General features: G+C 37.3%; 1 protein-coding gene across 3 annotated transcripts in view; it reads left to right on the forward strand.

Annotated features, from left to right (window-relative positions):
• Window positions 1–1,450: 1,450 nt before the first annotated feature.
• Window positions 1,451–27,500, forward strand: part of LOC138025270 (protein Smaug homolog 2-like) — a 26,307-nt gene continuing 257 nt past the window's right edge. Inside the window, exons 1-12 of one of the 3 annotated variants that reach the window (XM_068872499.1) lie at window positions 1,451–1,728; window positions 11,016–11,253; window positions 15,644–16,372; window positions 17,714–17,823; window positions 17,929–18,015; window positions 19,407–19,623; window positions 20,600–20,685; window positions 20,817–20,917; window positions 20,993–21,173; window positions 21,247–21,331; window positions 23,249–23,323; window positions 23,990–27,500. The exon at window positions 23,990–27,500 is cut by the window's right edge and continues 257 nt beyond it. In XM_068872499.1, coding sequence (XP_068728600.1) covers window positions 1,618–1,728; window positions 11,016–11,253; window positions 15,644–16,372; window positions 17,714–17,823; window positions 17,929–18,015; window positions 19,407–19,623; window positions 20,600–20,685; window positions 20,817–20,917; window positions 20,993–21,173; window positions 21,247–21,331; window positions 23,249–23,323; window positions 23,990–24,021 — 2,052 coding nt within the window. In that variant the 5' untranslated portion in view covers window positions 1,451–1,617 and the 3' untranslated portion in view covers window positions 24,022–27,500. Of the gene's footprint in view, window positions 1,729–9,860; window positions 10,099–10,771; window positions 10,917–11,015; window positions 11,254–15,643; window positions 16,373–17,713; window positions 17,824–17,928; window positions 18,016–19,406; window positions 19,624–20,599; window positions 20,686–20,816; window positions 20,918–20,992; window positions 21,174–21,246; window positions 21,332–23,248; window positions 23,324–23,989 lie in introns of those variants that run through there. The other 2 variants (XM_068872500.1, XM_068872501.1) reach the window with 2 other exon arrangements.

Genomic DNA, 27,500 nt, shown 5'->3' on the forward strand with positions numbered 1-27,500 from the left:
ACAAACAATGGTTTAAGTGGGCGAGATCCTCTGTGTATACTCCTACGGATCACAACGGCAAAGTGAATAGAATAGTAAACGTATTTAGAATGCCCTGCAGCAATGGGGTTATTTAACGCGTGGGCTGTTGAAACTTTGTGACTAATCGGAAAAAGTCACAATATAATGATGACATCAATATGACGTCTTTACAGGTCTGAACACAATGTTTTGGCCATCAAATTGGTTACAAGTGATGACTGTTTTTTTTTTTTGATGATTCTGCCGCTTGGATTGTCAAGACATCCTTGGTAGGGATCCCATGGTGATAATGAAGTTTATCTTAGTTCCAAAGAAATATTTCGCTGGGATAGAATTTAATAATATGCGATTTTATTAATAGCAAAAGCTATTGAAAAATATAGTTAGTTTATATACAATTCAACTGATAACAAATCATTTAAAATAATTGGGTTTTAGACTTATCGTCGCTCGAACCCAAGAATATAGCAGAAAGTAAGATTCAACTCGGTCAGAATAAATACTGTTTTTGAGCAAGAAATATCAAAGAAATATGTAAAAGTAGACCATGGAAAAAAGCGATGAAACATCAAGATAGTTTCCTTTGAAAAGAAAATGCCTTTTTGACAAATTTTCCTGTCTACTATAAGACAGCTGGACATCAACAATCTTCCCAGGGGTTTCAATAACTTCTGAAATAGCCGTCCATGATAGCCCATTGAAGGCGGCAGTTTGACAAGTTTATGATAGCATTTTTAGTGAAAATCAAGGCAAAGTAGCCGGCGGTGAGAGGCAAAGCAGGTGGCGGTATACCGCCGGTAACCGGCTTCTATTGAAACCCCTGCTTCCTCTCTCTTTTGAATCGTCAAGAACCCACGCAGATCACGTCCTCCAATAGTTTTTTTAGCTGTTAGCTTGCTTTTATTATTTTCCTTTCCCGCTTTTTTTCCTGGAAAGGAGGATGCTTTTCTGTTCGAACGGGCATTGACATGCGCTTTAGTTGGCTTAACGCTGTCTATCATCCAGTTCTAGTTGTCGATTAATTGCTATCGCAGATCAAGGCGCAAAGGTCAATTGGGCTCTTTATCTTTTATCCAGTTTTCACTCTGATCTGTGGAACACATTGTGCAATTAATTCTTTCTGGCCAACGAACAAATATTACTGACAACGGCCATGGACAAATTTCTCAAAAGGAACTTGAAAACTTGTTCCGGTCGACTAATTTCGTAGTTCCACTTTAGATAGTTACTTTACAAACACGCGTCATCAAAATGTAAAAATAGCTTTATATATGCCAGGGCATGTTATTATTAAAAGGGTCAACATATTCAAGAGTTTACGGTATATTCGTAACTCTACCCAAAATAAACTCTCTTAATCACCCATGAAAGAAATGGAATATGTCATATTGTCGCCTCCGGAATTGACAGTTTCATGTTTGGTCTTCCCGATCAATCGAACACGAGTAAACAGAGTTGGCATATTTGCACCTGATCGATCTGAACAGCTTCCAAGGGTATACTGTCACGCGAAAGTTCAAAACTGAGCTTTATGTGTCTCTTCGGTAAAATAAGGTCGTCGAACCACTTTAATTCGTTAACCATTGCCTGTCATTGATGCCTTATGCTCCTATGGATCGATTGGTTTTTTCGCCGAATGATCACAAAACAACGGCTCATGTAAATGATCACTATATTTGCCCTGGATTGAGAAGACCCTCCTCAGAGGTAAGTAAGGTGTTTTTTCGAATGAAAAAGAGTAACTTCATGATGATCAATATTAATGTGGTGAAAGCACAGCAGTTTTTTAAAGTTTTTTTTAATGAAGTTAAATATGAGTAATTTTAAAATAGCCTTAGCTAAAGACTTCAAAACTTGAGGCAAAACTGTACTTTTCCAATTTCTTTTTTATTTTGCTTGAAAGAAGCTACAGTTCTGTTTTATGTCCAATGAATGGAAACTACCTTCGCAGTTTTGTCGGTTCATTTCTGTGATGTAAAAATGTGTAAAAAATGTGTAAAAAAGATGCTGAAAGAGCGAAAACGCCTTGTGGTCACTGACGCAATCCAGTTGCATTAACGTGGGCGTTCAACAACTTCCTTAGCGCAGAGACTGCAGAAATTGACTTGATAATTGTTCAGCGGGGAATACCCGTGCATAGAAAAGGGGTGAATTTCCTTCAAGACAAAAGATTTACACTAAAATTTGTTTTCTCTTCTTAAACTCTGCAATTTACGCTTGGCATCGGTTTTAACAATAAAGCTTTGAGGAAGATAAAGTGGACTGAAGTCATGTGGCTGCCTCAGCATTAATCGAAATGTAATGTATGCAAATTGACCCTGGCTGGCAGAAATAAATTAATATTACTGATGTGCACCAGGAGGTTGCCAGTTAACCTTTAACGTTGTCCAACATCGAGTTGAAATCAGGATTACTTAGAAAAAGTTAAGCCAACTGATTTGAACCCCTAGCATGCGAATGAAAATCCGACGAAGCAGCCACTTCCCGCTGCACATTTCCCCCGAGAAGTTCAAAGTGTGAAAACTTTAGATTTTGAACAAAACGAACAAAGTCAAGCTTTCCATAGCTTAGACTTCTTGGCGCCGCAGTTTCTCTCACGGACCAATACTTCTCAATTTAAAAACGGACTTTGAGAGAAGATGGCTCCTCGCCATCTACACTTCATAAACACTATACGGTACCTTATTTATGCCTTGAAATCAATATCATGTTGAGTATTCGAAACATGCACGCAACACACGGTTGGACAATCAAATCTCCAGTCCTTCAGTTTAAATCGCCAACGTACTACGCCGCATAGCTCTGTTCTGAGAGCTACGCAAGGATTTTACATAAGCAGACGAAGTACTAAGAAAGCAGTCCACTTAAAATTGATCAAAGTTCAGCTCTGTTTTGAGCTTTCCAATCTTGAATCAAACTTAAATGTATTCCATCTTTCTCTCCGGCCGGGAAAGCGTGCTTTGCCGGTTTCGTGACTTCAGTTAATTTTCTGTTCCGTTTTACGGCCTTTCCATGCAAAGGTATTTTTCTGGTAAGAAAACTTATAGCTACGGGTACAGTGGCCTTAGTAGCACTCCGTTATTATTTTCTACTTGTTAAAAAAAACCTCCTTCCCTCCGTCCGTGTTCTTTCGATGGTCCAAGTTTTAAACGGTATTACTTGCTGAATTGAATCCAAACTCATGCAAGCAATCATGTCCTGACGACTTAAATTTTCGGAACGACTTATCAACTCCATTTCCAAAGTCCAGCCACAAATTTCATGATACAGAAAGAAAGTTAGTTTGTCTGAAAAGCAGATTTTGTTATTTTGAGAGGTAAGCATAACTCAATAGGAACATAGAACAATCAAATTGAATAAAATAAATGGCATAGCTGACTTTGTCACTGAGTTAAGAAACATGGTTATACGACTCCTCTACTATGTACACTCAGCGATTTGCAGAAAACTGCAGGAAGACATGGGATGTCTGCCTATGACTGTCCGGTTTTGGGGTGGAAGTGTAAGGAGTTTTACTCCAGGATGGGATTTAGAGTTTGGTGGACATAGAGCCGTGACCTTCGTCATGCGTTGATGCAGCTCTGCATGGGCACTCTTCATGTTTTAATTGGCCTGATATTCGCTTTGTAAGTGGAAGAATGATTAAGACGATTACACTTACTCATCCGGATTCAAACGGTCATCCATTAGGTTGAGTGACACTGAGCTTTGCTTGTGATACAACGTTCTTTTTTTTTATAGTCCGAACCCATAGTTTTAATTCCTTTTAAGGGGGTAATGTAAAGCAAATTAAACGGAGATGATGTTCTTCATTTCATGATCAACATTTTACCAAGGTAAAGGATTTGTCTTTTGGAATCACTAAAAGCGGCTTTTTCTGCACTTGAGCCGATCATTTTCTATGAGTTGTCTGCGGTCCACAAATCTCTACGACGATGGTGAGAGAGATGACGAAACAGACGACGACAACGACAACGACGACGACGACAACGACAACGACAACGACGACGACGACGACGACGAGTTGATGACGATCACGACAACAACGACGATGTCTATTAAAGGGCGAGTTCGATTGCCCTATTCCGGAATAAGAATACGTGGAGTGATGGTTTGGCGCGTTTCAAAGCAGCAAGGATAATAAAAATATGGGATCATATTGGATTCCTGAGCAACAGAGCCCGATCATTTTTTACAGAGTCTGCCTAGAAAATTTGTTTAAAATAGTGTTTTAGCGGACGTTTGACAATTTTAATGTGAATCTCCGTAAAAACGAAGGATTTCTAACTTATATCCCGTGTATTCTTATTCCGGAATACGGTCAATCGAACGCACCCTAAGATGACGACGACGACGTTGATGATGATGATGATAGCAAGAATGGATTTGGATTTCTGTCCGGGATTTTTATTCCTTGCCATTATCACTTGTCAGTTATCATGGGGATCGCTATTTTTATGTCAGTATCATGCTTTCGAACTGAATTCTCATGGGAGCAAACAGACATCTGCAACATCTCGAGAAAATTTTCCCTTTCGACCGGTCTGGCAAATATCAAAACGGATGTTTTTTAAAAAAGAAATAGTTTTCCCTCCTTATATAAGGTTTTGTTCTGCATCCGATAGTTTAGCTTTGATGATGCTCCGTGGAAGCTTCTAGTTAAAAGGGCGGTTGGTCTGCGTGATGTTGCCTGTTTGTCGAAATAGGAAAAGTTATCTGGGCCCTCTATTGTGACCTCGCTTCTGGAACAACCTAGACAGAGATGCCATTCATACACGCAATTTTAGAGAAACAAATCGAAGAGGTTCCAACCGAAAAGTAAGCCCTGACTAACGAAGAGCGAACTAATCTCATTCTTTGTCTTGGTAAGTGTTGATGCATTTTATTGTTATACATCACTATAGGGACTGAGTATTCATAAGAGCTAGACTGTCAGCGGTTGACAATGCCAGAATTCAGTGACAGTTTCAAATAGAGGTCTGGGAAAAGCCACATGATCTTGCACGTATTCTATTAATTGTGCCTTTGTATCATTGAGTCAAAGATGTAAAGATAAACCAACGCCACAGAATCATGGCACGACTGTTTCGCTTGTTACATCATCGTTCACGGTTGGCAGTATTTTAGGTGAAAATGGACGCTACAGATAGTAACCGGCTGAAGTATTTTTAAAAAATGAATATCCGTGTTCTTAATTAGCACATTAAAAATTTATTATGGCGCTTAGACATTACAATATTTGTTAAACAACAAAACTGCTTTTAGTTCTTGGCAACGATTAATTGGAAATAGAGGAAGCTGCGATGAAATGTTGACTGGTTTTGATGAGACGGCGGTAAGATTCGTAAGTCCCATCAGTGCACCGATTTCAATACTCCAGGCAATTCAAACGTGAATAGCGGTTGAGCCTTCTGCAAAAGAGTCAGGCGCCTCTTTAAGCAATTCCCAGTCTTGCCCCAACACATGTATAGTCCTTTTTCCGCCCTGAAAACTCGAAGCCGGACGTCTTAAACTGGGACAACCACGTTGAACGATGAAGTTGGCTTGTTCAGTTAAAGCGAATTTTAAAAGATCATTTTCTATACCTTTATTCAAAAATACAATCAAGCATCGCCTAGTTCTTTCTAGTAAACCATGATAGTGGAAAGAAGAATACGTAATCACGGTTTTCCAACAGGAATTCATCACCTCATTATAACATTTTATTCAAGTCTTTGCCTTGACTGTATTTTTCAATACCGGTAGTTTGTTTTTAATTTTGTAAGGGAGAAAAATTTGAAACTTACCTTGTCGAAATTTTCAGCCAGAAAAAACGCTCCCGAAACTTCTAGGTGACTTTCTTAGGGTAATACTCCGTTAAAAATGGACAATTATACCATTTTTTTAGTGTTCGAAAATCCTAGGACAGGCAGTCTAGCAAAAAAATTTACAAAAAATGTTCCGAAAATTCTAGATCTCAAGTCGTCTTCCGAACAGATATTTTCCGAAAATTGACGTTGGGTGCTCCTGGTAATAAAACTCCTGATCACTTCAGGAGCTACAATTGTAGCCTGCCAAGCTGACGTGATATTTTACCGCCTGGGTCATTATTTAAACACTCGCGAGTACGATGATTTTGGCAGCGAGTGGGCTGCGACCAGCATGGGGACTAGTTACTTTCACTGGCTTATCGGGTTCAACAGTTACCGGCAGTAGAGAAGTAAATTTTAAATTTTAAAGTAGTTAATCGTATTAGTTCATTAAGTTAGGGTCGGGTCGCACTTGAGACAAATTTCTGAAATGTCCCAAGATTTGCCGACAATGTTTGTCTTCGAACTTGTCCGAGACAATAGACCAATTTCGATATATTAAAATTCAGTCCAAAACAAAAGGCATCATCTCGAAGCTCTGGGGAATAAACTCGTACAATTCCTTACATTTATTCCCCAGAGCCTTGAGATGATGTCTTTTGTTCAGGACTGAATACTGGTCTATTAAAACGTTGGGTTTTAGGGTCGCATCTGTAGAGGTAAAAACGCAAAGTAAACATAGGACCTGTCCGTGAATAATTTCACGAGAATAATTCTCACTTCCCGGTTAACGTGGAGAATAGAAACGGCCGCCATGAATCAGCGCCAGATCGCTCTGTTTTTCGTTTTTTATTTCTATGTCCTGAACGTAAATGCAGCTAACGATGCTCAAAGAGTAACTCTTCTATCTTGCCGAAAAGGCACCAAATTAATAAAAACTGTCAACAGAATTAACCATTGTATGGTAATGTGAAGTGCCGTCTTCTACTTATGTAAACCATGTGAGCGTTAGCCCTACTAATGGGATTGGGCCCAAACAAGGACAGAGAAAAACTCTGTTGTTGCCAGCACAAAGGTGTTCGGCGAAAATTGCTGCAGATTTCCGCTTTGATGGTGGCTCCAAAACAACTGCTCTGGCCTATACCGGCCTTATGCTTCATTTGAGTTCATCCGGTCTAAATCTCTGTCCCAAGAAAAACGGAAAAGTTGCTTATGATCAGCCGTGACGGAGCATTGCGAAGGTCACAACGAAAAGTGAAATGTGAAGCGAAAAGAAATTAAAGGTTCCTGAATTGACTGACATGTGAATCCCAAGAAAAACATTTTTGTTTGTTGTTCGCGAACAGTCGTGCTCTGAGGCAGGACAACGGCGCTGCTGAAGATTTGTCCACGTGGACAAGTTTTTGTCCTCGTTGAGACAAGTGGGTCGCACTTGTCTTGGTCAACTGATTGAAGGAATTTGACGTATATTTTAGTTATCAAAACAAACTTATCTCAGTTTTGTCCTAAGTGCGACCCATGCGATAATTCGCATTTTAGAATCGTAATTTATTAGAATGTTTTTAGAAATGTATTGATTGGACGAGTAGTTAATTTGTTAAGTACACGACCTCACAAGCCTTTTAGCTTTAATCGTTATCGTGTACAAGATAAAGATTCTATTCTGTAGAGTAACTTTGTGACGAACATTGTGTTTTCACAATAATTCATTAAGTGGATGTTCAAACACTGATCACATGAAACTTTGCATTGAGATAAACTATAATATCAGACAACAGACGTATTGTATCAAACACCAAGAAAATTGAAATCGAGACGAATTCTTTGGAATCCGAAATAAAGTCCATGAACAGTCGGAATCCCGACCGGTACGGATTTCGGACACTGAAACTAGATGACAGGCTGTTATGGGAAACCCATATTTTGTATGGAAAAAGAATACAAAGCCGAGGTAGCACAAGAGACTCGCTGAATGATAGAAAATACTAAACTACCGAAAATTTGACCTCGTTAGTCAAAACACAAATGCTTTTAAAACCCCGGTCTACGTTGGTCGACGTTCACTGATCAGTTCAAGTCACATGATTCCGAATTAGGTGCAATTTATATACACCACAACAGGTAGGCCTTAGAGAAACTGACTGAGTCACGAAAAATAGACGATTCTGATTCAATTTATTTAGATTCTTGTTTGTGTGACGGCACTGTGATTTGTGTTGGCGGCTATCTCTCCCTTTATATCCCGGCAATTCTTATGTTTACAATATTGAGTGGACTTGCCGCAGAGTATTTGCAAGATTTGTTTTCTATTCGCAACCCTCAATATAATTTTAGGAAGTTTGGAAAAGAAGCTGAATTTACCCAACCCGCGTACAAATTACCTAAAGAAAAGTTTCAGTTATAGCAGGGTATCGCTATGCAACGCTGCTCGCGCTTGCAATTCGTACAACTGATTCACTAGATCTAGGGGTTTAAAAGGGAAATCAATAAATTTTATGGAAACGAATGGTTAGGCTCCCACACGGCAACCTTGTAAAACAATATTTTTAAAATTTTAACTAAGTACATGTACCGAGATTATTGCGCAATAGATAATGTGTAAATACTGAAGGTTTTACCGTGTTTAATTAAATAACTAAAATAAAGTAAAGTAAAGTTTATCTCATGGTGATAAGAGCCATAACTCCATTCTCTTTTTTTTTCCTATTCTTTTAAAATTAACCAAAGGTGGCCATACAGCAGGCTTTTTTGTATTTCTAATGATATCAGTTCGTCTTGACTTCTGGGATTAAACTAATTGACCGTTAAGTCAAACCATCCGAGAAAAAAGGGTGAGATATTCAGTGACCCCGTACATATAGAAAATCGGGACGCTTGCAATTTGAAGATGATGTCTGGAGAAGGTTCTCTCTTAATTGAGGTTTTCTGGTGGTTCTAAAATCTTAGTTAAGGTTGGTTGCCTTGATTTCCTACCTGAAGAAATATTTTGAAATACAAACAAATCTTCAGCCCTGCGCCTCGCTTTGCTTTGTTCAAAAAGTCTACAAATTGGTACCAGAGACCCGCCGACACTATTGCTCATGCACTGACGCAAGAAATCGATAGGCGCACAAGAAAATTAGCTAGGTTATCTGAAATCATAAAAAGTAGGTGGCGGATGAAGCAGTGAAATGTCACAGAATTTGTGAAAAACACGAGGCGAGGAAACGATAACAACAGTTGGAATAATACAAATACTTGTTCAATCTTTATTTTTAAAAGAACAGGTGGCTCAGCCAACGATAAACAGAGAGAATATAATATAGTTACCGTGAAAAGTGCCATGTTTTGAAAACTGAGGGTGAAGGGAGAAGTCGATCGCTGACTGCGCAAACAACAAGGCAAATCCATTTTGACAGCTTAAAGGTCGTTGCCGGCTCTTAAAACCCGCAAAAGAAACTGCTGCTTAGCAAATTGATTAAGTTACCTTTTATTTATATTCAAAATTATCATTTCCAGATATGCACTGTTTTCCACGGCCAATAATCAAGCAAGATCGAATAAAACCAAAGCTTTGCATTTGAAAAAAGACTCCGGCGGCCTTTTTTTTTCCAATTTTGGTTTATTTTGTTTCAATTTAGTCTTCAAGATCCACTTCATTCAGATGAAGAAGGAGGAGCAATATAGGATTATTTGGTAGAATACTAAGGCCATTTATATTTTAAATAATATGTAGGAATTATTCTAAGTCGCTAAGGCCTTTTCCATAAATGTTGTCACAGTTTCTGAGTAAAGTAAGTTGTTTGTTTTTTTTGTTCCATTGCATTCACCATTAAAATAATTAAATCTCCAATGAAGAGAGCCTCATTTACTTCAAACGCCTTTTGCCGCCCCCGCAGAATAAAATGTTGATAAACAAGTGCAAAATTCAATCATTGCTTTTCATAAACTTTGAATAATCTCACTCCCACAAGACTTGACAATAGGCCTCGTGGGTCATGGATAGTGGGTCACGTGATAATTTTCCTCCCCTATGACGTGTATCGTTTTGTTGTGATTGGCTCAGGCGGTTTGATATGAAAGCGAAGCGAGCTTCATGCTCTTGCAAGACAAGGAGCATGTAGAAAAGGTGAAAATTATCGCGATTTTAGGCAAATTTGATGCCCTTCACATCGGCAGAGATGTCAAGAATAGGTGTCGAAACCATCGAGGAGGCTCTCGGACCTGTGTAGAAAGCTGGTGAGCTCGTTTATGGCGATAAATACCGGTAGATTTACAGACACGTTAGTCCAAAGGAGGTGATTCGAAGGTGAGCAATTTATGACCTTTCGCAGCACTGTTGAAGTATTCTGTGAGGTTTTGTGGGAGCAAAGAATTTCACTTTTGTTGTTGTACGCTAAGCAGAGGTGACCAAATTTAGTGGAAGTTCTTGCTTTAAGCTCAACAGCTGTATTATTCTGTCAAAACAAAATGATTGTTTTAGTGCAAAGGAGTGCGTGTAGGCCTCGTAATTTGTTGTAAGCTCATGCTTTGTTTACGGTACGAATGGGGACTTTCGAAGGTGACTTTCGAACGTGTTACAGTAGTAAAAGGGCTGTTCTTCTTCGGTTCTGCCACAAAGGTGGAGATATGAGCCGTTAGTTACAAAATTTAGAAGGATTAAGTGCTGCCAAAAAATTTAGAAGAAATGTTGTGTGTTTTGTCAAATAGACTTCCCCTTTCGTATTGAGAAAGCTGTGCGAATTCTGTCACCTCAACAACTTGATATTTTCTCGGGGCGGAGTTTGAATTTTTTTTTTTGCAGCGAAACCCAAGCCGTACGTAGTCTTTATTGTGGATACGTGGAGTGAAACTACAGCTACGAGAGTTGTCTTAATAAACCGGTGTCTGATTGTCTCGAAAACAGCTTAGCTTGAGGGACGTATGCAAATTTGCATAGAGTTGTACCAACTCGCGCCACAGTCCTCATTCACAATCAGTCGAGAGGGCTGCCGACACCGAACTATTTATAATTGATGAATATATGCTCGTCTAGCAAAAAAAAAAAAGCAAACACGTGTTAGTCGAGGTTTGTTGAAAGAAATATTAGGAGGATATTATTTCTTTCATTACCCAGTTTACTTTCATGTGAGTTTGAAACTAAGGAAGACTCGGTTATGTTGTGCACGTGCTCAGAGGTATTTCGTGCGTTTTGAACTAAAACCAGTTAGTTTTGATCGATTTCAGGGTTTGTCCACATCAAGCGACATGAAACCGGCCCATCATACCTTATTCCGGGACCAAGTTAGCACCTTGGTTGAATGGTTTGCCAGTTGGAATGAGTGCGAACAGACCATTGCATTGTACACACTTCTAAAGAGAATTTCCACAATTCAGGCACGATTTCTGTCATTGATCTTAGAGCACACGTTTCGCGAGGATTCTTTTGAAGTTCAGGTGATGCAGAGACGTGCCAACGACAAAGGTAAGAATTTGTGTCTTGCACGTGGGTGGAACTGTTTTGTTTACTTGTGCTGAATACATGTATGCTAGAAATTTAACGTTCCATTGATATATTCCCTTCATTGATCAGATTCGAGAAGGAAATCGCCATGTCTGTAATTGACACATTTGCCAGAGAGAACGTTTTTCTTTTCGATCACTGAGTTGAATGAAGCCTTATTAAAAAACAAATAACATTAAGCTTATCGAAACCGTAATTTCTAGACGTTTTTTAATTATCCGAATTTCATGTTACGCAAGGGTGCCAGATTTCCTTTTCGATATTCCAAAGAATAAGAATTAGCTTTTTGCGATCGAGTCCAACAATAGCTACTCAAGTTCTTTTTCGTTTTTTCCTTTTTGTGAAATAGACACCAATATTTGTCATTCATGTGGCACTTTTTAGCTAAGATTATAGCGCCTTGTTTGTAAGAATTGATTTCTTTCTGTTTCTTAGAAGTTTTCTCAATTGACAGCGAAACAATAACAAACGATTTAATCGAATGAATGATATTTGAATAGGCCGTCGTTAAAAATTGTACAAACTTTGATGTTGAACATCTCAGCGCGTTAGGACGCGTTTTAAGATGACATGGAAAAGTCATATGCATGTAATATTTCTTTACCCTTGGCAATATTCGGAGCCAGAGAGAAATTCTCATTGACTTTTCTATTTTTAAGCTTTTGTAGGATTTTGTAATTTTCCAAAGCACGAATGAATGGATAAACTATACGTAGCTCCCGCAATATGTCATCTGTTTAGGATCTTTTAAGCTAATTGAATTTAAAGAAACCATAATTTTTCGATAAAATGAAGCCTGGCGTGATTTCTTGTAAGTACAAAGACTGTTGAACCAGTTTGTTCTGACCAGCAAAACCCAAGAGAGCAAAAGAGTAATACTTTATGGTACAGTTACAACTTTTAACTTTCAAGATTTACAAGTAATCACCGTGTATGCTGCCATAACAAATCGGTCCCTCCGTTTTATTATGGAATGTCACAAAGTTCCCAATTAGGTGGACAGCTTAGGCAGAGCTGAAAATCAGTCTTGTTACAGTACAATGTAAAGTACAGTTTAGGGTTAAATGAATTCTTCTGTATGGAATTGGCAAAGTTTCTTTCCAATGGTTTTGTCTGTTTGTACATGTATGTCTGCTATTTTGAACTAAAATTTAAGTCAAGTGTCTGGTATTAAAATATCAGATCAGGTTTTAATCCCAGTGTTACTTTTATGTAAAAACTCTTGTGTACAGCACCATAAATTCTTTTTGCCAAAAAAAGAAATTTAATGTTGAAACCTGAAAATGTGACTGGAAAGCTGGAAGTCTCCACTCGGACCAAAACCTTGTTTGTGAGATATTTGCTCAACTACAGAAAAGATCCTGTGTTTAAAGGGGCAGTGTCATGGATTGTAGGTAAACTTTTGCGCAAGTGAAAACTGGTCTAGGCGAGTGCATTTTGAGGGTCACTTGCCCGAAAGGCGAATCTCCAAGTGTCCAACCCTGTTCTGTAGGTGAAAAAAAAAGTTAGAGACACGTTTCAAAAAAACTGATTTTTTCAAAAAATTGGTCTAAAGAGTGTTGAATTTTTGAATATTTTAGAGAGTATTTCTAACATTATCAATATCTGGTAACGTTGAATGGGAAAATTTCACCCTCCCGTTTTTTCAAAAAAGACAACATGTTGATTTTAAGGCTCAAAGAAATGCCTAATATTGTTGCCATGGTAATGCTATTTTGGAGAAAAATATAATGTGAGAAATCTATGATGGGTATTTAATACCCTGGCCAAATTTTGTCTTGATATAATTACCCTAACTGTATCTAAGGACAGAATATGTTGTTTGAAAAAAGGAGAAACTATTTGGAGCCTCCTTAACAATGAAAAAGTCACTGAAAATCGATGTAGTAAATTTATGTTCAAATTAAAAGGGATCAATCCCATGATACTACCCCTTTAATTTAAATTCACCTTATTGATAGAATATAAAAGAATGAATTTAGCAAAATGGATTAATATTAAATCAGGTAAAGAAATAAATAAAATAAAAATAAGTATACACGTACATTCACAGATAGCGAGCATCTACATACATGTAGGTAGAGCAAGAACTGCTCTGGTACTAATTTCATGGAGTCAAGTACTAAGGTGTTTATTACAAGGATCTGTTGTTAATCCATGTTAATATGGCTATTACTGTGCTACAAACATCACTTTTTATAAAAGAATTATGAGTAATATTAGAAATTGTCTGTACTGTACATGTAGTTTCACTAGAATTATGCAGCAATTTGAGGAATATCATTGCATCTTAACTTGTTCTACTGCTGTCAGTGATAATTTTAAGTCCAATAATCAGATACATGTATGGTTAAGTTTATTGGGGATTTGATGTTTTATTCTCTACAAAATCAGGCAAATTATGCTAATAAATTGCCACAATTTTTATGAATGAAATGGAAAAGGTAACTTGGTGTTAATATAGTGGGCATTTTGAGGGGAATTGTAACACTTTGTAATGCGTTTTTCTGATAGACTTTCTGAATTAAAGGCACTTTATAACAAGTTTCAAGCACACTTACACATTCTGCAGAATCAAGTTACTCTTGCTGTGATTTACATATTTCTTCTTTGAAGAAAACAAAATTCCCACCTGTTAAATTTCTGAAGTGGGAGTATTGATGGCAAGTATGGGTTGGGATTCACTTGAATAAAATTAAAAAATAATCAGAGCAAAACATATTTCTGTTGTCTGGAACAAAGAGTCACATACATGTAGAAAAGACTTAGTATCTGGATCCATAAATTTGCTAAAAGTTCTTCAGAATTACCCATCAAGTCCAAATTATGGTAAGTACTGAATAATAGTGTTTACTCTTCTTCTGAACTGGCTTGAAGGTGTAATAATATTAACAACTTTGTAATAATTATTTTGACCTTGAAAAAAGAAAGAAAAATAGCGACAAAAGAAATTTTGAGAAAAACGTTTGACATGTTTTTCATTAAAGCAAGTTTGTTATTTTCATGTGGTGAATTGTTTGGTCTTGTTTTTATTTCAATGATTCTTTTATCAGTTTTATTTCAAGCTTGGTCTACTTTGTTGTTAAACCATTGTCAGTGACTTAATTATTGTGAAAGGCTTTTGATATGGACACAATTAATTGATGATTAAATGTGATTTTAAACTTTAAAATGTGCATGCCCCTCAAACTGAATTGAAGGTGTTAACAAGAACAACAATTTGCCACTTTCCTGTTTCATAGGAGGGAGAGTTATTTTTGTGCTCATTAACAATCCGTAAAGAACTTTAAGGATTTATGGTTTATTATCTGAACTTGTAACAAAGGAATAGAACTTTAATAATTAAGTGTCAAGTTGTTTTAGGGCTGGAGCACTTATTGGGGACATTGTAAACTGAAGTTGATGAATTAATGCAAATCAAATCAAATGTTGGTTTTTGAGGAGAGGGGAAAACCAGAGTACCTGGAGAAAACCTCTCGGTGCCGAGTACAGAACGAACGAACTCAACCCACATGACGAAGAGTCTGGGAATCAAACCTGGGCCACATTGGTAGGAGCTAATTGCTCTCACCACTGCGCCATCCCTGCACCCCAATCTGTTGATTAGGATGAATTGTTAATAATTTGCTGTGCAGTAAACACCTGTGTGAAAGAAAAAGCACATTAAGAAATTCCCGTACCTCTTTGGCAGCATATACAGGGACCAATAGTTCATTTTTTTCTAGATCAAAATACTAAATACCAGATGATGCTGGGGAAGATGTTCTATATGATGTCTCTTTATGACAAATAGTGTGAATTACAGATATTTTTAAAAAATCTCCATTACCCATATTACTGGTATATACCATCTGGGATAACCTTTGGTATCTTTATCATTAGATACTGACAAAATACTCATTTGCAAAGTCCAGTTATCATAATTAAAGAGTTCGTTTTAGCAAGTTTCAGTAATGTTTAGCTGACACAGTCAAACCTCAAGTACTGTACATGTATCTGGACTTGTGGCATGGGAGAGGTCAATAGCCTGGATGAAAATTATGTTTTACAAAGAAAACGTGTGGATTTCAGTTTGAGCTTTTCAGCAGTTTTACAGGATTATTGCCAAGGGTGTTCATTTTTTCTGATTATTTATGAAAAATAATTATTGGGGCCAAAGAAAAAGTCTAGATAGTCTGAAAATCAAGATTTTCCAAACTTGTCTTGACTATAATTTACAATTTGATAAATTTAAGTACCACCAACACTTGTAACAACCTCTCTATTTTATCTTTTTATGGAAACATCAAATTAATGTTATGTGAGCAAAGGATCTGGCTAAACCAAAAACTTTGCTTAAATCTTTTAACAGATTTCCTGAGCAGTTTGCTGTGTGAAACAAAAGACGTTGCTGTTAAACAGCTCCTTATGCATTTACCACTCCTTAATCCAAGAAATGACGAAGCAAGATACGAATACCTTCATTTGTTACCCAAAATTCTACATCATACGGTGGAACATTCGGTGCATCAAGAGGAGTGCCGTCAACTTTTGTCCCTTGCAGTAGTTCATCCTGCCTTCCCTCCTGAGGAGCGGAATGCACTTCACCATTGGTTAAGCCAGCTTGATAAGAGTCTTGGTTTCCAGGAAAGGCAACAAGTTACAAACTCATATATATCGGAAAATCCTGATGTGTTACCTAACACGGGATGTGAGAACCTTGTTCGACAAAATTATCGACGAAGGATGAATGGCTGGCGCAACCAGGCACTTGTTCATGTTGACTCTGGCATTGGCGGGTCATTTGAAGCACCTGTGATGATTTCGAACCATCTTTCGGTCTCAGTCTCTTCAAGAAAAAGCAGGTCAAATTCGCTTACCCCTCCCCCGCCTATGGAAGTGCATGACTCAGTTTTGGAGGATTATGGAGAAAAAAGAGAAATTGAAATTCGTCCGGGCAGGTCCCAGTCGTTTCCAGTTGATCCTCACAGGTTAAGTCACTCACTGTCACCCCAGTCATCACTCGAAAGTGAATTTGATGAAAATGGATGTAGGCAGAGAGGAAGTAGTTTTAATGAAGATGCTCGTCCTGGAATGAAAGGTTAACTTAAGGGGTTCTTTTAAACTATTCTTAAATTTACGTATAATATTTTATATTCATCAACCTTTTATGGGAGTGGATTATTAGGATTCTCTCTCTGTTGTCAATATTTTGTAGTTGGTTTTGACTGTAGAAGTAGCAGCAGTAGCAGGTCAAGAAGAGATGCTTGAAGAAACTATGCAACACTGGGCAAATTACAGAGAAGTGCAGAATGAAAACTGAGGAAGCATGGAAGACCTGACTTCAAGTCTGAAGAATCCCAAACCAGTATAAGGCTTTATCCAAATCAACATTATTTTTTATTTCTTGGGAGGGTTTCACAGAAACATTTTTGAAAATTATACATACGTTAGGACTTTCCGGCAGGTACAAAACAGTCACTGTTTTACCAATACAGAAAGTATCCTTAACATTCATAAAAGCTAACCTTAGGCTTAAAAACTTTTGTTTAGGCCTAAGTAGGCCTCAGGTTAGCTTTTATGAATATTTAGGGTACTTTCTGTATTGGTAAAAAATACCTGTGACCTGTGTTTTGTACCTGCCTAGGACTTGCAAACCGTTTTGGTCAAAAGTTATGATACTCTCTGATCTGTCATATTAAAGTTAAGGCTGGGACACACTAGGCGTGTACTACTTGCAGAACAAGTCGCTGCGACACGATGCCTGTTCGGTACACACGCAGTGATCTCGTATGAAAGGGAATGTGAGCTAGTTTTCTAATTCAATATGGCTGATCATATGACGCTCTCTCATTGGTTCATTTATATTTTGTCGCAGCAACTTGTTGCCGGAAGTGTACACACGATGCGACAACTCTGCTTTCGCTAATTTTGTCGCTCCGATAAGTCGCACGAATTCAAACTAGTTTGAATTCGAGTGATCGCGGCAACAAAATTCTGCCGCAGCGACAATGATTTTCATGAAATTAACCGTGTCACACAAGGCGAATTGTTGCAGTGACTTGTCCCGCTACGTGTCGCAGCGACCTATCGCCTAGTGTGTCCCAGCCTTTACAGTACATTGTAAGACGCCTAGTAATTAGTCATTACTTTATCAATTAAGCTCCCCCCTTACTTTTTGATCTACATGTAGGTCATAAAGTGTTATTTACGCAAACTTTTGAAAAACAAGTAATTTATTTTCTTAACCCTTCCCCGTGGGGTTCCCCATGGACGAGTAAAATCGTCTGGCGTTAGACAGAGTAAAATCTACAAGTGGCACTCTTGGGAGTGAAAGGGTTACGCAGATAGTCCATTGTCCAAGGATATTGTGCCTCCCCATTCACTAAATGATTTGTTTTTCTCTTAGAGCTGCCATTGTTGTTTCAATTTCGTTTTTCAGATGTAGGCTTATGGTTGAAAAACCTAAGATTGCACAAGTATGGAAGCTTATTTTCTCAGCTTTCTTATGAAGAGATGCTTGGTCTCAGTGAAGAGTACCTAGACAACAAGGTATTCCACGATAATTTACTTACACGAGGCTTTTTCAACAATGATAATCACTATTAGTATTAGTCCAGAAATTTGATTCTCTGAACTGAGTCTTTTTTTGAACAGGGTGTAACCAAAGGGGCAAGGAACAAGATTTTGTTGAGCATCAAGAAGTTGTCAGAACGAGGAGAGATACTTTCTCGTTTGGAAAAGGTACATGTAACACTTAGCTGATCATGAGGTGGCAGTATGCAAATAACAAACAACAACCAAGTGTTTCTTTCTCCTTACGCACAGCTCTTTCTTAAGACAAGGTGGAAAGCTTTTTATTTACAATAGATCTCATAGTATAAAACTAAGAGACAGATCTAAAACAGTGGAAAGGTTTTTCTTGCTTAATTAAGCTTGTTCTAGAGAACAATAAGTTTGTTGTGGTGTTTTTTAGTGTGAGAAAATTTAAATTCTGTTGCTAGTGCCAAGTTGTATACAAGATATACAGTAAAAACCAGCATAAAAGAAACTTCTGTTTTTCAGTTTCAGGCTGATGCCATTCTTATGTATTGGGTACTTGGTGAAAAATCAGCCTCAAGCTGTTCATAACATGGTCCTAAATTCTGTCTGAAAACTACATGTATACATACTGGTACCCAGTATTTCCTTACATAAGAGCAAGTTGAATTCATCAGGCTGGATTGGTTCTTATGTATAATATGGTGTTCTTTTTACCAAATTTCAGCCTTGAGGTTCTTTTGTGTGGGTTTTTACTGTAACCTTCTTCACCTCTGTAATCATTCTGCTGTCTTACAAAGAACTTTTATGTGAACAACTGGTGTACCATGTAGACACCTATGAGGATTAATTACTTCCTTGGACATTTATCACCTCTTTGAAGTCCTTTAGAGATAATCTTACTGGTGTCATAACTTTTGTTGGAAGTCATTTGTTTATTGGAGAATTTTGGCAGGATATAATTTTGCTAAGTAGAATCCTTTTTCAATACTTGCCTATCAACTTTTCCTTGTACATTTAAAGTTCATGCATTATTTATTATTTGTGACAATAACAAAGTTCTATTATGTTATGGATGATGAACCCATGAAACAAAGATGGATTGTACAATCTCAAATTATAAAAAGGGTGTCCCAGTAGGTAAAAAAACCTCTTATTTGTGTTCCACATGGCATCTTCTTGCATGCAACAATGGAATTCTAAAAGTGCAGCAGTAAACAGATGATGATGATAGTTATGAGAAATGCACCTGCAGGGGTGCAGGGATGGCACACTGGTGAGAGCACTCACCTCCCATCGATGTGGCTCGGGTTCAATTCCCAGGTTGGGCGTCATATGTGGGTTGAGTTTGTTGGTTCTCTACTCTGCACTGAAAGGTTTTCTCTGGGTACCAACATTTGACTTGATTTGTCTTAATTTCAGTTTAAAGTGTCGCCAATTAGCACTCCAGCGCTAGAATGACTAGACACTTAAATAAAGTTCCTTTCCTTTCCTTAATACTGCTTTTTGTTGGGTAACCATAATATCCAAGTCCAGGAACAGTCAACGTCATTGTCATTATCATCACTCCTTGTTACGTTTGGCTTTTGTTTAAGGAAGTGCTTGAGCCTGGCAAACTACAGGGAGTTTTAAATGGATTAAAAGACATAATTTACACGCCGATTAAACCCTTTAGCCCGTCACCCCCTGAGGCTCCTACCTATGGTTCCCAGTACTCAACAACACTGACGACAGAACCTCCTCCTCCTCCTCCTAATGCACCACCCCACCCAGAGGATCTGGCATCGCGCATTACAAGAGTTTTAGGCAAAGGTAAGAACCCTTCCTGTGTTTAAAATGAAGTCCAGAAAGCCAAGTTTCCAATGTAGAAGATAAATTTAACATCATGTTTAAATAAAATGGCAAACATGCTGCTAGCTGTTTGTCCTAAAAACATAAGAATTCCCTTCTTCTTACTTGTCATAATACCAAGAAGGACCAGGGATGGTGCAGTGGTGTGAGCACTTGCTTCCTACCAATATGGCACTGGGCTGATTCCCAGAGTTAGGGTTCTTTTGTGGGTCGAGTTTGTTGGTTCTCTACTCTGCGAGTGAAATACCCATATTGTCACTGGGGCAGTCTGAGTGAGTGAGTGTTAGATTATAGGCCTGCAGCGCGTGCATGAATTAGGAAACAATTTTCTCGAATTTCCACAATTGATTTCCGTTGTACAGCTATTCTGTTTGCAGCCCACTTCTTGCCTTTTTTTACCTTGCAAGAGCAATGGTCAACCTCAACACATGTTTAACCCATTAAACCTAGCACCCTAGGACATCCCAATTGGCAAGTAAAATTTATCTGGAATTAGACAGAAGAATATATGAAGTCTCACTCCCAGGAGTAAATGGCTTCATGGAGGGGATGGTTTTTGACTGATTAACCCATTGTCCCCACCCTCCCCCCCCCCCCTTCCCCCCCTAGGACGCCCCCAGGAAACGATTAAAATTGTTATGTTAGATAGAGGAAAACCTGTCAAGTCTCACTTCCAAGAGTCAATAGGTTAATGTCATTTGAATGTGCACTGCATCAGTGTCATATCGGGTCATGGGTTTCAAATCCTTCTCAGAGCTGAATGTTTCAGGTGCAGTTCCAATAGTTCCCTTCATGTATCAAGTGACCTTATAATGCTTTTAGAATTAGGTCGTCATTATTGTCAATGATCAACTGTTTAAACTTTGTTGTACATTGAATAGTGCACAGAGCCATCTTGGCACATAATTTATTTGTCACTTATCTCAAAATATTTCAGCTTGTACCCAGATTCTTGTGTCGAGAGGTGATGAAGAGCATTGCAGTGCTTATCTTTCACTTGTGGATAGAGTTCTTACCCTTGAGGTAAATAATACATCATTTTATGTGACAGCTCCAAAGTTATGGATTTCTTTTACATGTACCACTTGAAGCAAGACAATGTAGTTAATATTTTTTAGTAAACTTTATCTCTTGTTTTACCAAACTTGCCACAGGCATTTACTCCAACACACAAGGCGCGACTTCAGTCTTGGAAACAAGAATGTCAGAAATATGCAAGACAGCGGCGTCCATCCCATGAAAACCGGCAAAGAGGGTACAATCTTTTATTTTCAGACGTAGTTACCAGTATTAAAAGATCATAGCTTAACAATAATGATCATGTTTTCAGATGGTACAACATGGGCCATAATTCTGGCGACTCAGTTGGTGGTGTTGGAAATCCTCCTGCAGGTTCAGGAGGACTAAGTAAGCGCCACAGAGGCTCACCGCGTAACGCTGCTAAGAATCCTGCTGGCCAGCTTCGAAGCAGCAATAGTGCTGAAGCACAGATGCATTGTAAACCACGACTGGTTAGTGTTGTTTTTTGTCAGAGCTTTGTGTTGACTTTGAGATGTTAACATCTACGAGTAACTTTTTCCGTAGGTAAGAGCTCATGCTGTTGTTGGTAGAACAAAGTCTCTTCCCATAAAATCAACACAACAATCAAGTGTTGTGTTGCCACAGCAACGTAAGTTTATATTTTAATTATGTTGTTTTTGTCTCCAAGTACATGTAGCAACCAATAGCTTACAAAGGAGGTTTGAAAGTGTCAAACTAGATAACGTCACATTACTTGACTTTAATTGACTCAAAATTATGATGAGGCTTCAGTATTTAGAATCTGAAAAACCTCTGCTTTGCTTAATGTCATGATTAAGAAGTTGAGTTGATCCAGGTCAGCTTTTTCCCTGCCCCATTTGGTTATTCTTCAGTTGATCTTTAACTTCTGCAAAATGCAACAATTAAAAGCGGGAACAGAGTAAGTTTATGATATCTAATGCAGAGTATACATGTAGACTTGTTCTTGTTCATGGTGAAATGGTTTGCAAGACTGCAAACTTTAAGAAACTACCCAGAGTGTACAGTGTGACGGCAAAATGTGTGTTTGAGGGAACAGTCATCTTAAAGAGCCTGACTTCACCCAATTAACATTGCGCACCCACATTACTTCAGTTGCCATTTTCAGGGCCTTGAAACTCAAAATTCTGACTGTGCAAAGTAATGTTTCCATCAGACATCAAATGGGTTGTATAATATTATTGTTTCCCATGGAAAAATAAGCTACATTTTGTATGTTTATTAGATTTCAGTTTCTGTTAATTATTTATGTATGACTTGCTCTGCGCAACATGTTATCGAGTACCATCTTCTCTTGGAATGGGAGAGAAGAGTACTGCAATTGGGAATTCCTCTAAGACCAGTGGGCGATTAATGGCTGGAATGATCAGAATCAATGTATTATCGTTTTTGGAAAATGAAGAAATAACTTCTTGGACTACATGTAAATTGCAAGGAATCACGAACAGCGAACTCAATTTCAGATTAATAATTTTTTTCAAATATTATGCATGTCTTCTGCTGAGGCTGCCAGCACTGAACAGAGATGTCTTTGACAAACATTTGAATACTGATACAGTATAAATATCTTCATCACAATCAGTGAAAAACCTTTATCCTTTGCTTTTCATTAAATTTTCTCACTGATAATAAAACTGCATTTCATGGAAGGAAGCTTGCATATGACATTGTGATTTTTGGAGTGGAAATGTAAAATTAGAAGTCAGAGGTCGGCTTGTGTTTAATTTACAGGAAGAAAAAATTGTTGTTGGATTCGACACCCATTTGAAGACTTGGTAAACTTAAAAAAAAATTCTAGGAACGTAGAATAAGAGTATTTCATCTAATGGACTCCGGCTCGAGCGGTCCGGGTTCGATCCCTGGCTCGTAGAAGACTTTACCATCTAATGCCACAACGGTGTATTGCTCTGGCAATATCTTTAAGTTACTTTTACTCAGTACCAGTTATCGCCAACTGCTTGCGTTATTTACAAAGTACCGCAAGCAGGGAATTGAACTCTCACCTTGTTGTTTCCATTGCCAACTGCTTGGGTATCAAACAAAATAATATAGGTTGCTTGCCTATTTAAGGTCCAGTTAAAAGTTCAAACAACTTGGTACCATGCTTAGAAAGTTGCTTTCCCTCTTGAATTTACTACAGAGGCATCTCCGTGCTTCATAGAAAAGCACTCAAAATGGCAAGGTATTCTGCTTTTTTTTTTCTGATAGAAATTCATTTAATCTCACAGGATAGTTTTCCCTAAGGATCTTCACAAAACCTCTTTTATTCCCTTGAAAAAATTTTTATAATTTCTCTCGAGTGCTGAAAGACCTTAACAATATTATTGTAGTAGACGTTTCAAATTCCCGGATAACGACAACAACAAAGACACGCAATGTAAAGTGGGTGAGCCAGACTCTTTAACAAAAAAATGCACACGGTGACACTTGAAAGAGTGTTCTGTAAAACAGTGTTCTGTCAGGTAATGATTGGCAAAACGTTCTCCAGACAAATCAAAGGTGAAAAAAATGTGGTTTTTTTGTACAGTTTCAGCTGACATTGAGAACATTGATGATGGTCTTGAATCTCTTTGTATCAGTGTGACAGAGCATGCTCTTTCTGGTAGGTAGTTAAGTGTTTTGTTTGAACTCAATGACTGCCATGTACCTTCTTCCTTTTTAAGGTTAGAATACACTGTACAAAACTGCTTGGCTTATCTCCATTGTAATTACTTGCAGCCAATAGAGCGACTTTGATATGACCTTAAGTCTTAACTTTAAAACAACATTTTACAAAAATGCAAAATATTTAATCATGTATAACATGATATTTATACTAATGAGAACTAAAAATTAATATTAAGTACTTAGTGTTTTGGTTACAAGGTGCAGCATTTTTTCTCAAAGAAATTGCTTGTTGAATATCCTTCTGCCTCTTCTCTTGACGTACACTGCAATCTTCAGTTGAGACAGCATAACTGGCAATGAGTTAAACCAAATTCCTCCATTTGAGATGCATCTTATAACCAAGTATTTTGGTGAGATTTTCAGTTTGTGACATAAAATGCCATCAAGTTTGAAAGTTAAGGTGTGCCTTATAACCACCAAAAAGTGGCCGTCCCTTCAGTTATGTTTCAAAAACTTAGGCTTATGGTGTAAGAGGCCACCTTCATAGAAAGAGCCATAACTCAAGGGGACTTTGCCTGATGAATGCTAGAACATGTAGGTGTGGATGTAGAAGTGATAATGACACTGGTGATTATTTCTAACTTGTTGCATTGCTTTGCAGATTCCACAGAACGTTCTTTTGATTACAAATAACCAACTGCATTGTTACCAGAGCTTAGGATAAAAGAACATAACGTAAGCAACATGGTTGCTTTATCATACAATTTAAGTAGGAGTTATCGTTAATCATAAGATAACTTCAAGTAGATATTTGTGTAGTACACCATAACAATATTGTGTTACAACTCTTGAAACCTCAAGGAGGTCTAAAAAGTTAAGAAAGCTGGCTTACTGGCTGTAAATCAGTCTGCAAATATTTTATTCTTGTTTAGTGTTAAAAGTAATAATAGAAATATTATGAAGTTAAAAATTATGATTTTAGTTCAAGTTAATATATAATTGCAGCTGATGATTTGGATGTATTAATAACTATTGGTGAGCATTGTTGAAATTAATGTTGTCTTAGTTAAGTTGTGTTTATTTAAATTGAGTTCTTTTTCTTGTGCTTTAGACTCCGGTTTGTTGTGGTGACGTAAACATTGCTGGGTCAATATTCTGTGTTCAAACTCTTGCAGAACAAATTTGCCAGACAAACCTATAACCTCTTAACAGTTTAAGAGGAAAATGGCCATTGAAAACATCTTCAGTATCATACACATATTCTCATTAGTACAGAAAAAACTTTCTATGTTTGGTCTTGTTTTAGATTTGTAGGATTTTTTCCTAGTGTAAGATTTTTAGGCAGACGAAATCTCAGAAGCGCTTCAAATTTGAGTGTAATGTAGACCAAAAGCTGTAATGTAGACCAAAGCGATGAAATGTTGACCGTAGCGATAACCAGTGAGAGTTAAGCACGAGTTCGCCGCGTGATGTTTGCAGCCGCCAGATCACGCAAGCTTGGCTCGTTGGCACTTTAGCGACAGCTATAACTAGTTATACTAAAATATCATTATCTCAAGGTTCAGCATGCCCAACTTCACATCAACATACTCAATAAGTCTGTAAAAAATCAGTTTCTTTCTAGATTAAATGTCCAATTTTGTTTAGAAGCTCAATTTTACATTTTAAAACTGCTTTTACGTCTCGTAAGCATGTTCCAGTGAGACTTTTGCAGCTTACTAAGTGTTTGCAGAATTTTCTGGTGTTTGTTATTTTTGTAGATACATCAAGGTCAGGTGTTCATCACTAAATGCTCTCATAACCTATATCTTAAGGGTTTTTTAGGGAAGTCAACAAACACTTAATAGTAACTAAATGTTGCCTCAGTTACATTGTAGTTTTCATGTATATTCAATGGCTCTGTTGTTTTCACCAGATTCATTATCTTGTTTCAGTTTTCTAGCCTTTTTGTTTGAAAAAGATACTAACAACGTGTGGTAAAGACCCTAACCTTTAAATGAGTGGTCCTCAATAATAGTATTATTGTCATATCATTTGATTTAACCATTTGTTCAGTGAAAGTATAATTTTATGGGTTTGTTTTGTAGCAATTCTGTTCAGCAAAGTTGAAAAAGTTGTTGTAAGTTGTACTTTCCTTTTGACTGTACTTTTGTAAACTTTTGATTTCCAGTTGTAACATTTAATTGTAGAACTTATTTATTTGGCAAAATGGTTGGTGCTAAATTATTCGCAATATCAAGTCTTTGTTCAGCTTAAATCATTGACCTCTTGTCTTTGAAGTCTAGGATTTGTCAGAAAGGGGCCCTAAGATAATTTTACTGCAGTTTTGTCTTTGACCAGAGTTAATTTCCCAAAAATGTGTACACCTGTAAGTGTAAGTTGGTATTATTGAAAGCTAAGTGCACAGTTTGTGAGGTATTGTATGGTTGCGGGACAATTTTTTGCAAATGCTGGTACATTTATTTAAATAACTCATAAAAACTCAAATGCTGTAATTGGTTATAGGCAAGTGAAGGTAATGTGCTATGCTATGGAAAATGAATTATGAAAATAACAACTGACTGTGAATTAACCTGGGAAGTCAAGATTATTGATATTTGTCTTGTTCTCAAATTTTGTGTCACACTGCACTAGGTTTGAAAATTAGTAAAGGATTTGAATCATTTCAATTTGATTGCCCTCATATTGACTAAATTCGTTGGTTGCAGTTTAAAAGGCTTGATAAAATTCTCTACATTGTGTTTTGATAACAAGAAACCTTAAATGTTCTGGAAAAGGGGATTGGATAGCCTGTGCACAGTCCTCTTCCCTGAGGGGGAAACCATCGGTTATTTTACTTTGTGGGGAGAGGGGCAAACTGTACAAAGGATAAGCTTCCCATGTTGTAAATATACGTTCAAACTCCATGATATTGTTAGACATAGACTTTATTAATGCTCATGTTGTATTATTTAAAGTATAGTTAAGGTATTTGTAGTTAAAATATTCCAAAGATAGCTTGGGGGGAAATGATTTGAACTGGACATGCTTAAGAGTTCAATACCTTGCTGTGCGAGGATTATAAACATTTCTTTGAATTATTACCCGATGTTTGTGTATAGGTTAAAATAAGTTTATTCTTCAAACACATTTAAAAGGAAGAGAGGCAATTTACATCTCAAGTTGGCCTTGTAATTCAAATAATAATAATTATTCTTCTGAAAAGACTAATTTTTAGGCTAGAATCCCAGATACATATATTAATGGAAGGTGATTACTCTGCTTATAAAAAAATTGAAATGTACCTTGGTTTCTCCTTGAGAAACTATTTGAAGAATGAGTGACTTTGTTTTCTGCTTCAGTTGGACAGAACATTCACTCAAAGCCTTGTGTTTTGGTTCTTAAGTTCTAGAGAAATAGTGGAAACCTTTGAGGCTCAGGAGTAAAATAAAATGTAATTTTCGTTTTGTTAAAAGAGATCATCTAGCCAATTGTAGTCCAGAGATGAACTGTTCATAACACCAACTGACATTTTGAAAACCTAAGCTTTATTAATTTAAGGAGATCTCTTGTATAGCACTGTTTAACTTATTTTAGGTGCTAGCTTCATCTCTTTACTCCTCTCCTTCAGTCATAAAATGCAAGAAATATTAACACACATAAACATATACCCTCTCCTCGCTCACGCAAACACTAGAGTTTGAATGAGAGTTCAAATAAAATACTTGGCTGAGTTGTTGAAAGCTAGGTTAGTGGTGATCTGGGTCAAAATTTAAGGGCAACATATCAAACAACATCTTTATTTCCACAGTACATCGAGGTGGGGAGAAGTTAAATCAGGTGAAGTTAAAATTTATGAGATTACTTCAGAGGCTTCAGTGAAAGCAAATGAATAACTAAAGTTGAAAGTGTTGAAAGAAGGGTCACAAGTTGATAAAAAAAAAATAATTACAAATTAATCATTTTAGGAGTATTGTAGCATAATGTAATGTAGTTTGCTTAAAGAGATTGATCTGAGGTCAAGCGCATTGAGAAGCATGGAGATTATTTTTTTTCCAAACATCAATAAACTAAGATATGACACAGCTAGGGATAGAAATTCTGAAATACTTACACTTTGCTTGAGATTAGCATTAACTCTGCTCTGAACAACTCAGCCAAGCATTAAACGCAATTTCATCAAACCTAATGGC

The sequence above is a fragment of the Montipora capricornis genome, chromosome 12 (genome assembly GCF_036669925.1).
Source record: "Montipora capricornis isolate CH-2021 chromosome 12, ASM3666992v2, whole genome shotgun sequence".
In the NCBI taxonomy this organism is placed as follows: domain Eukaryota; kingdom Metazoa; phylum Cnidaria; class Anthozoa; order Scleractinia; family Acroporidae; genus Montipora; species Montipora capricornis.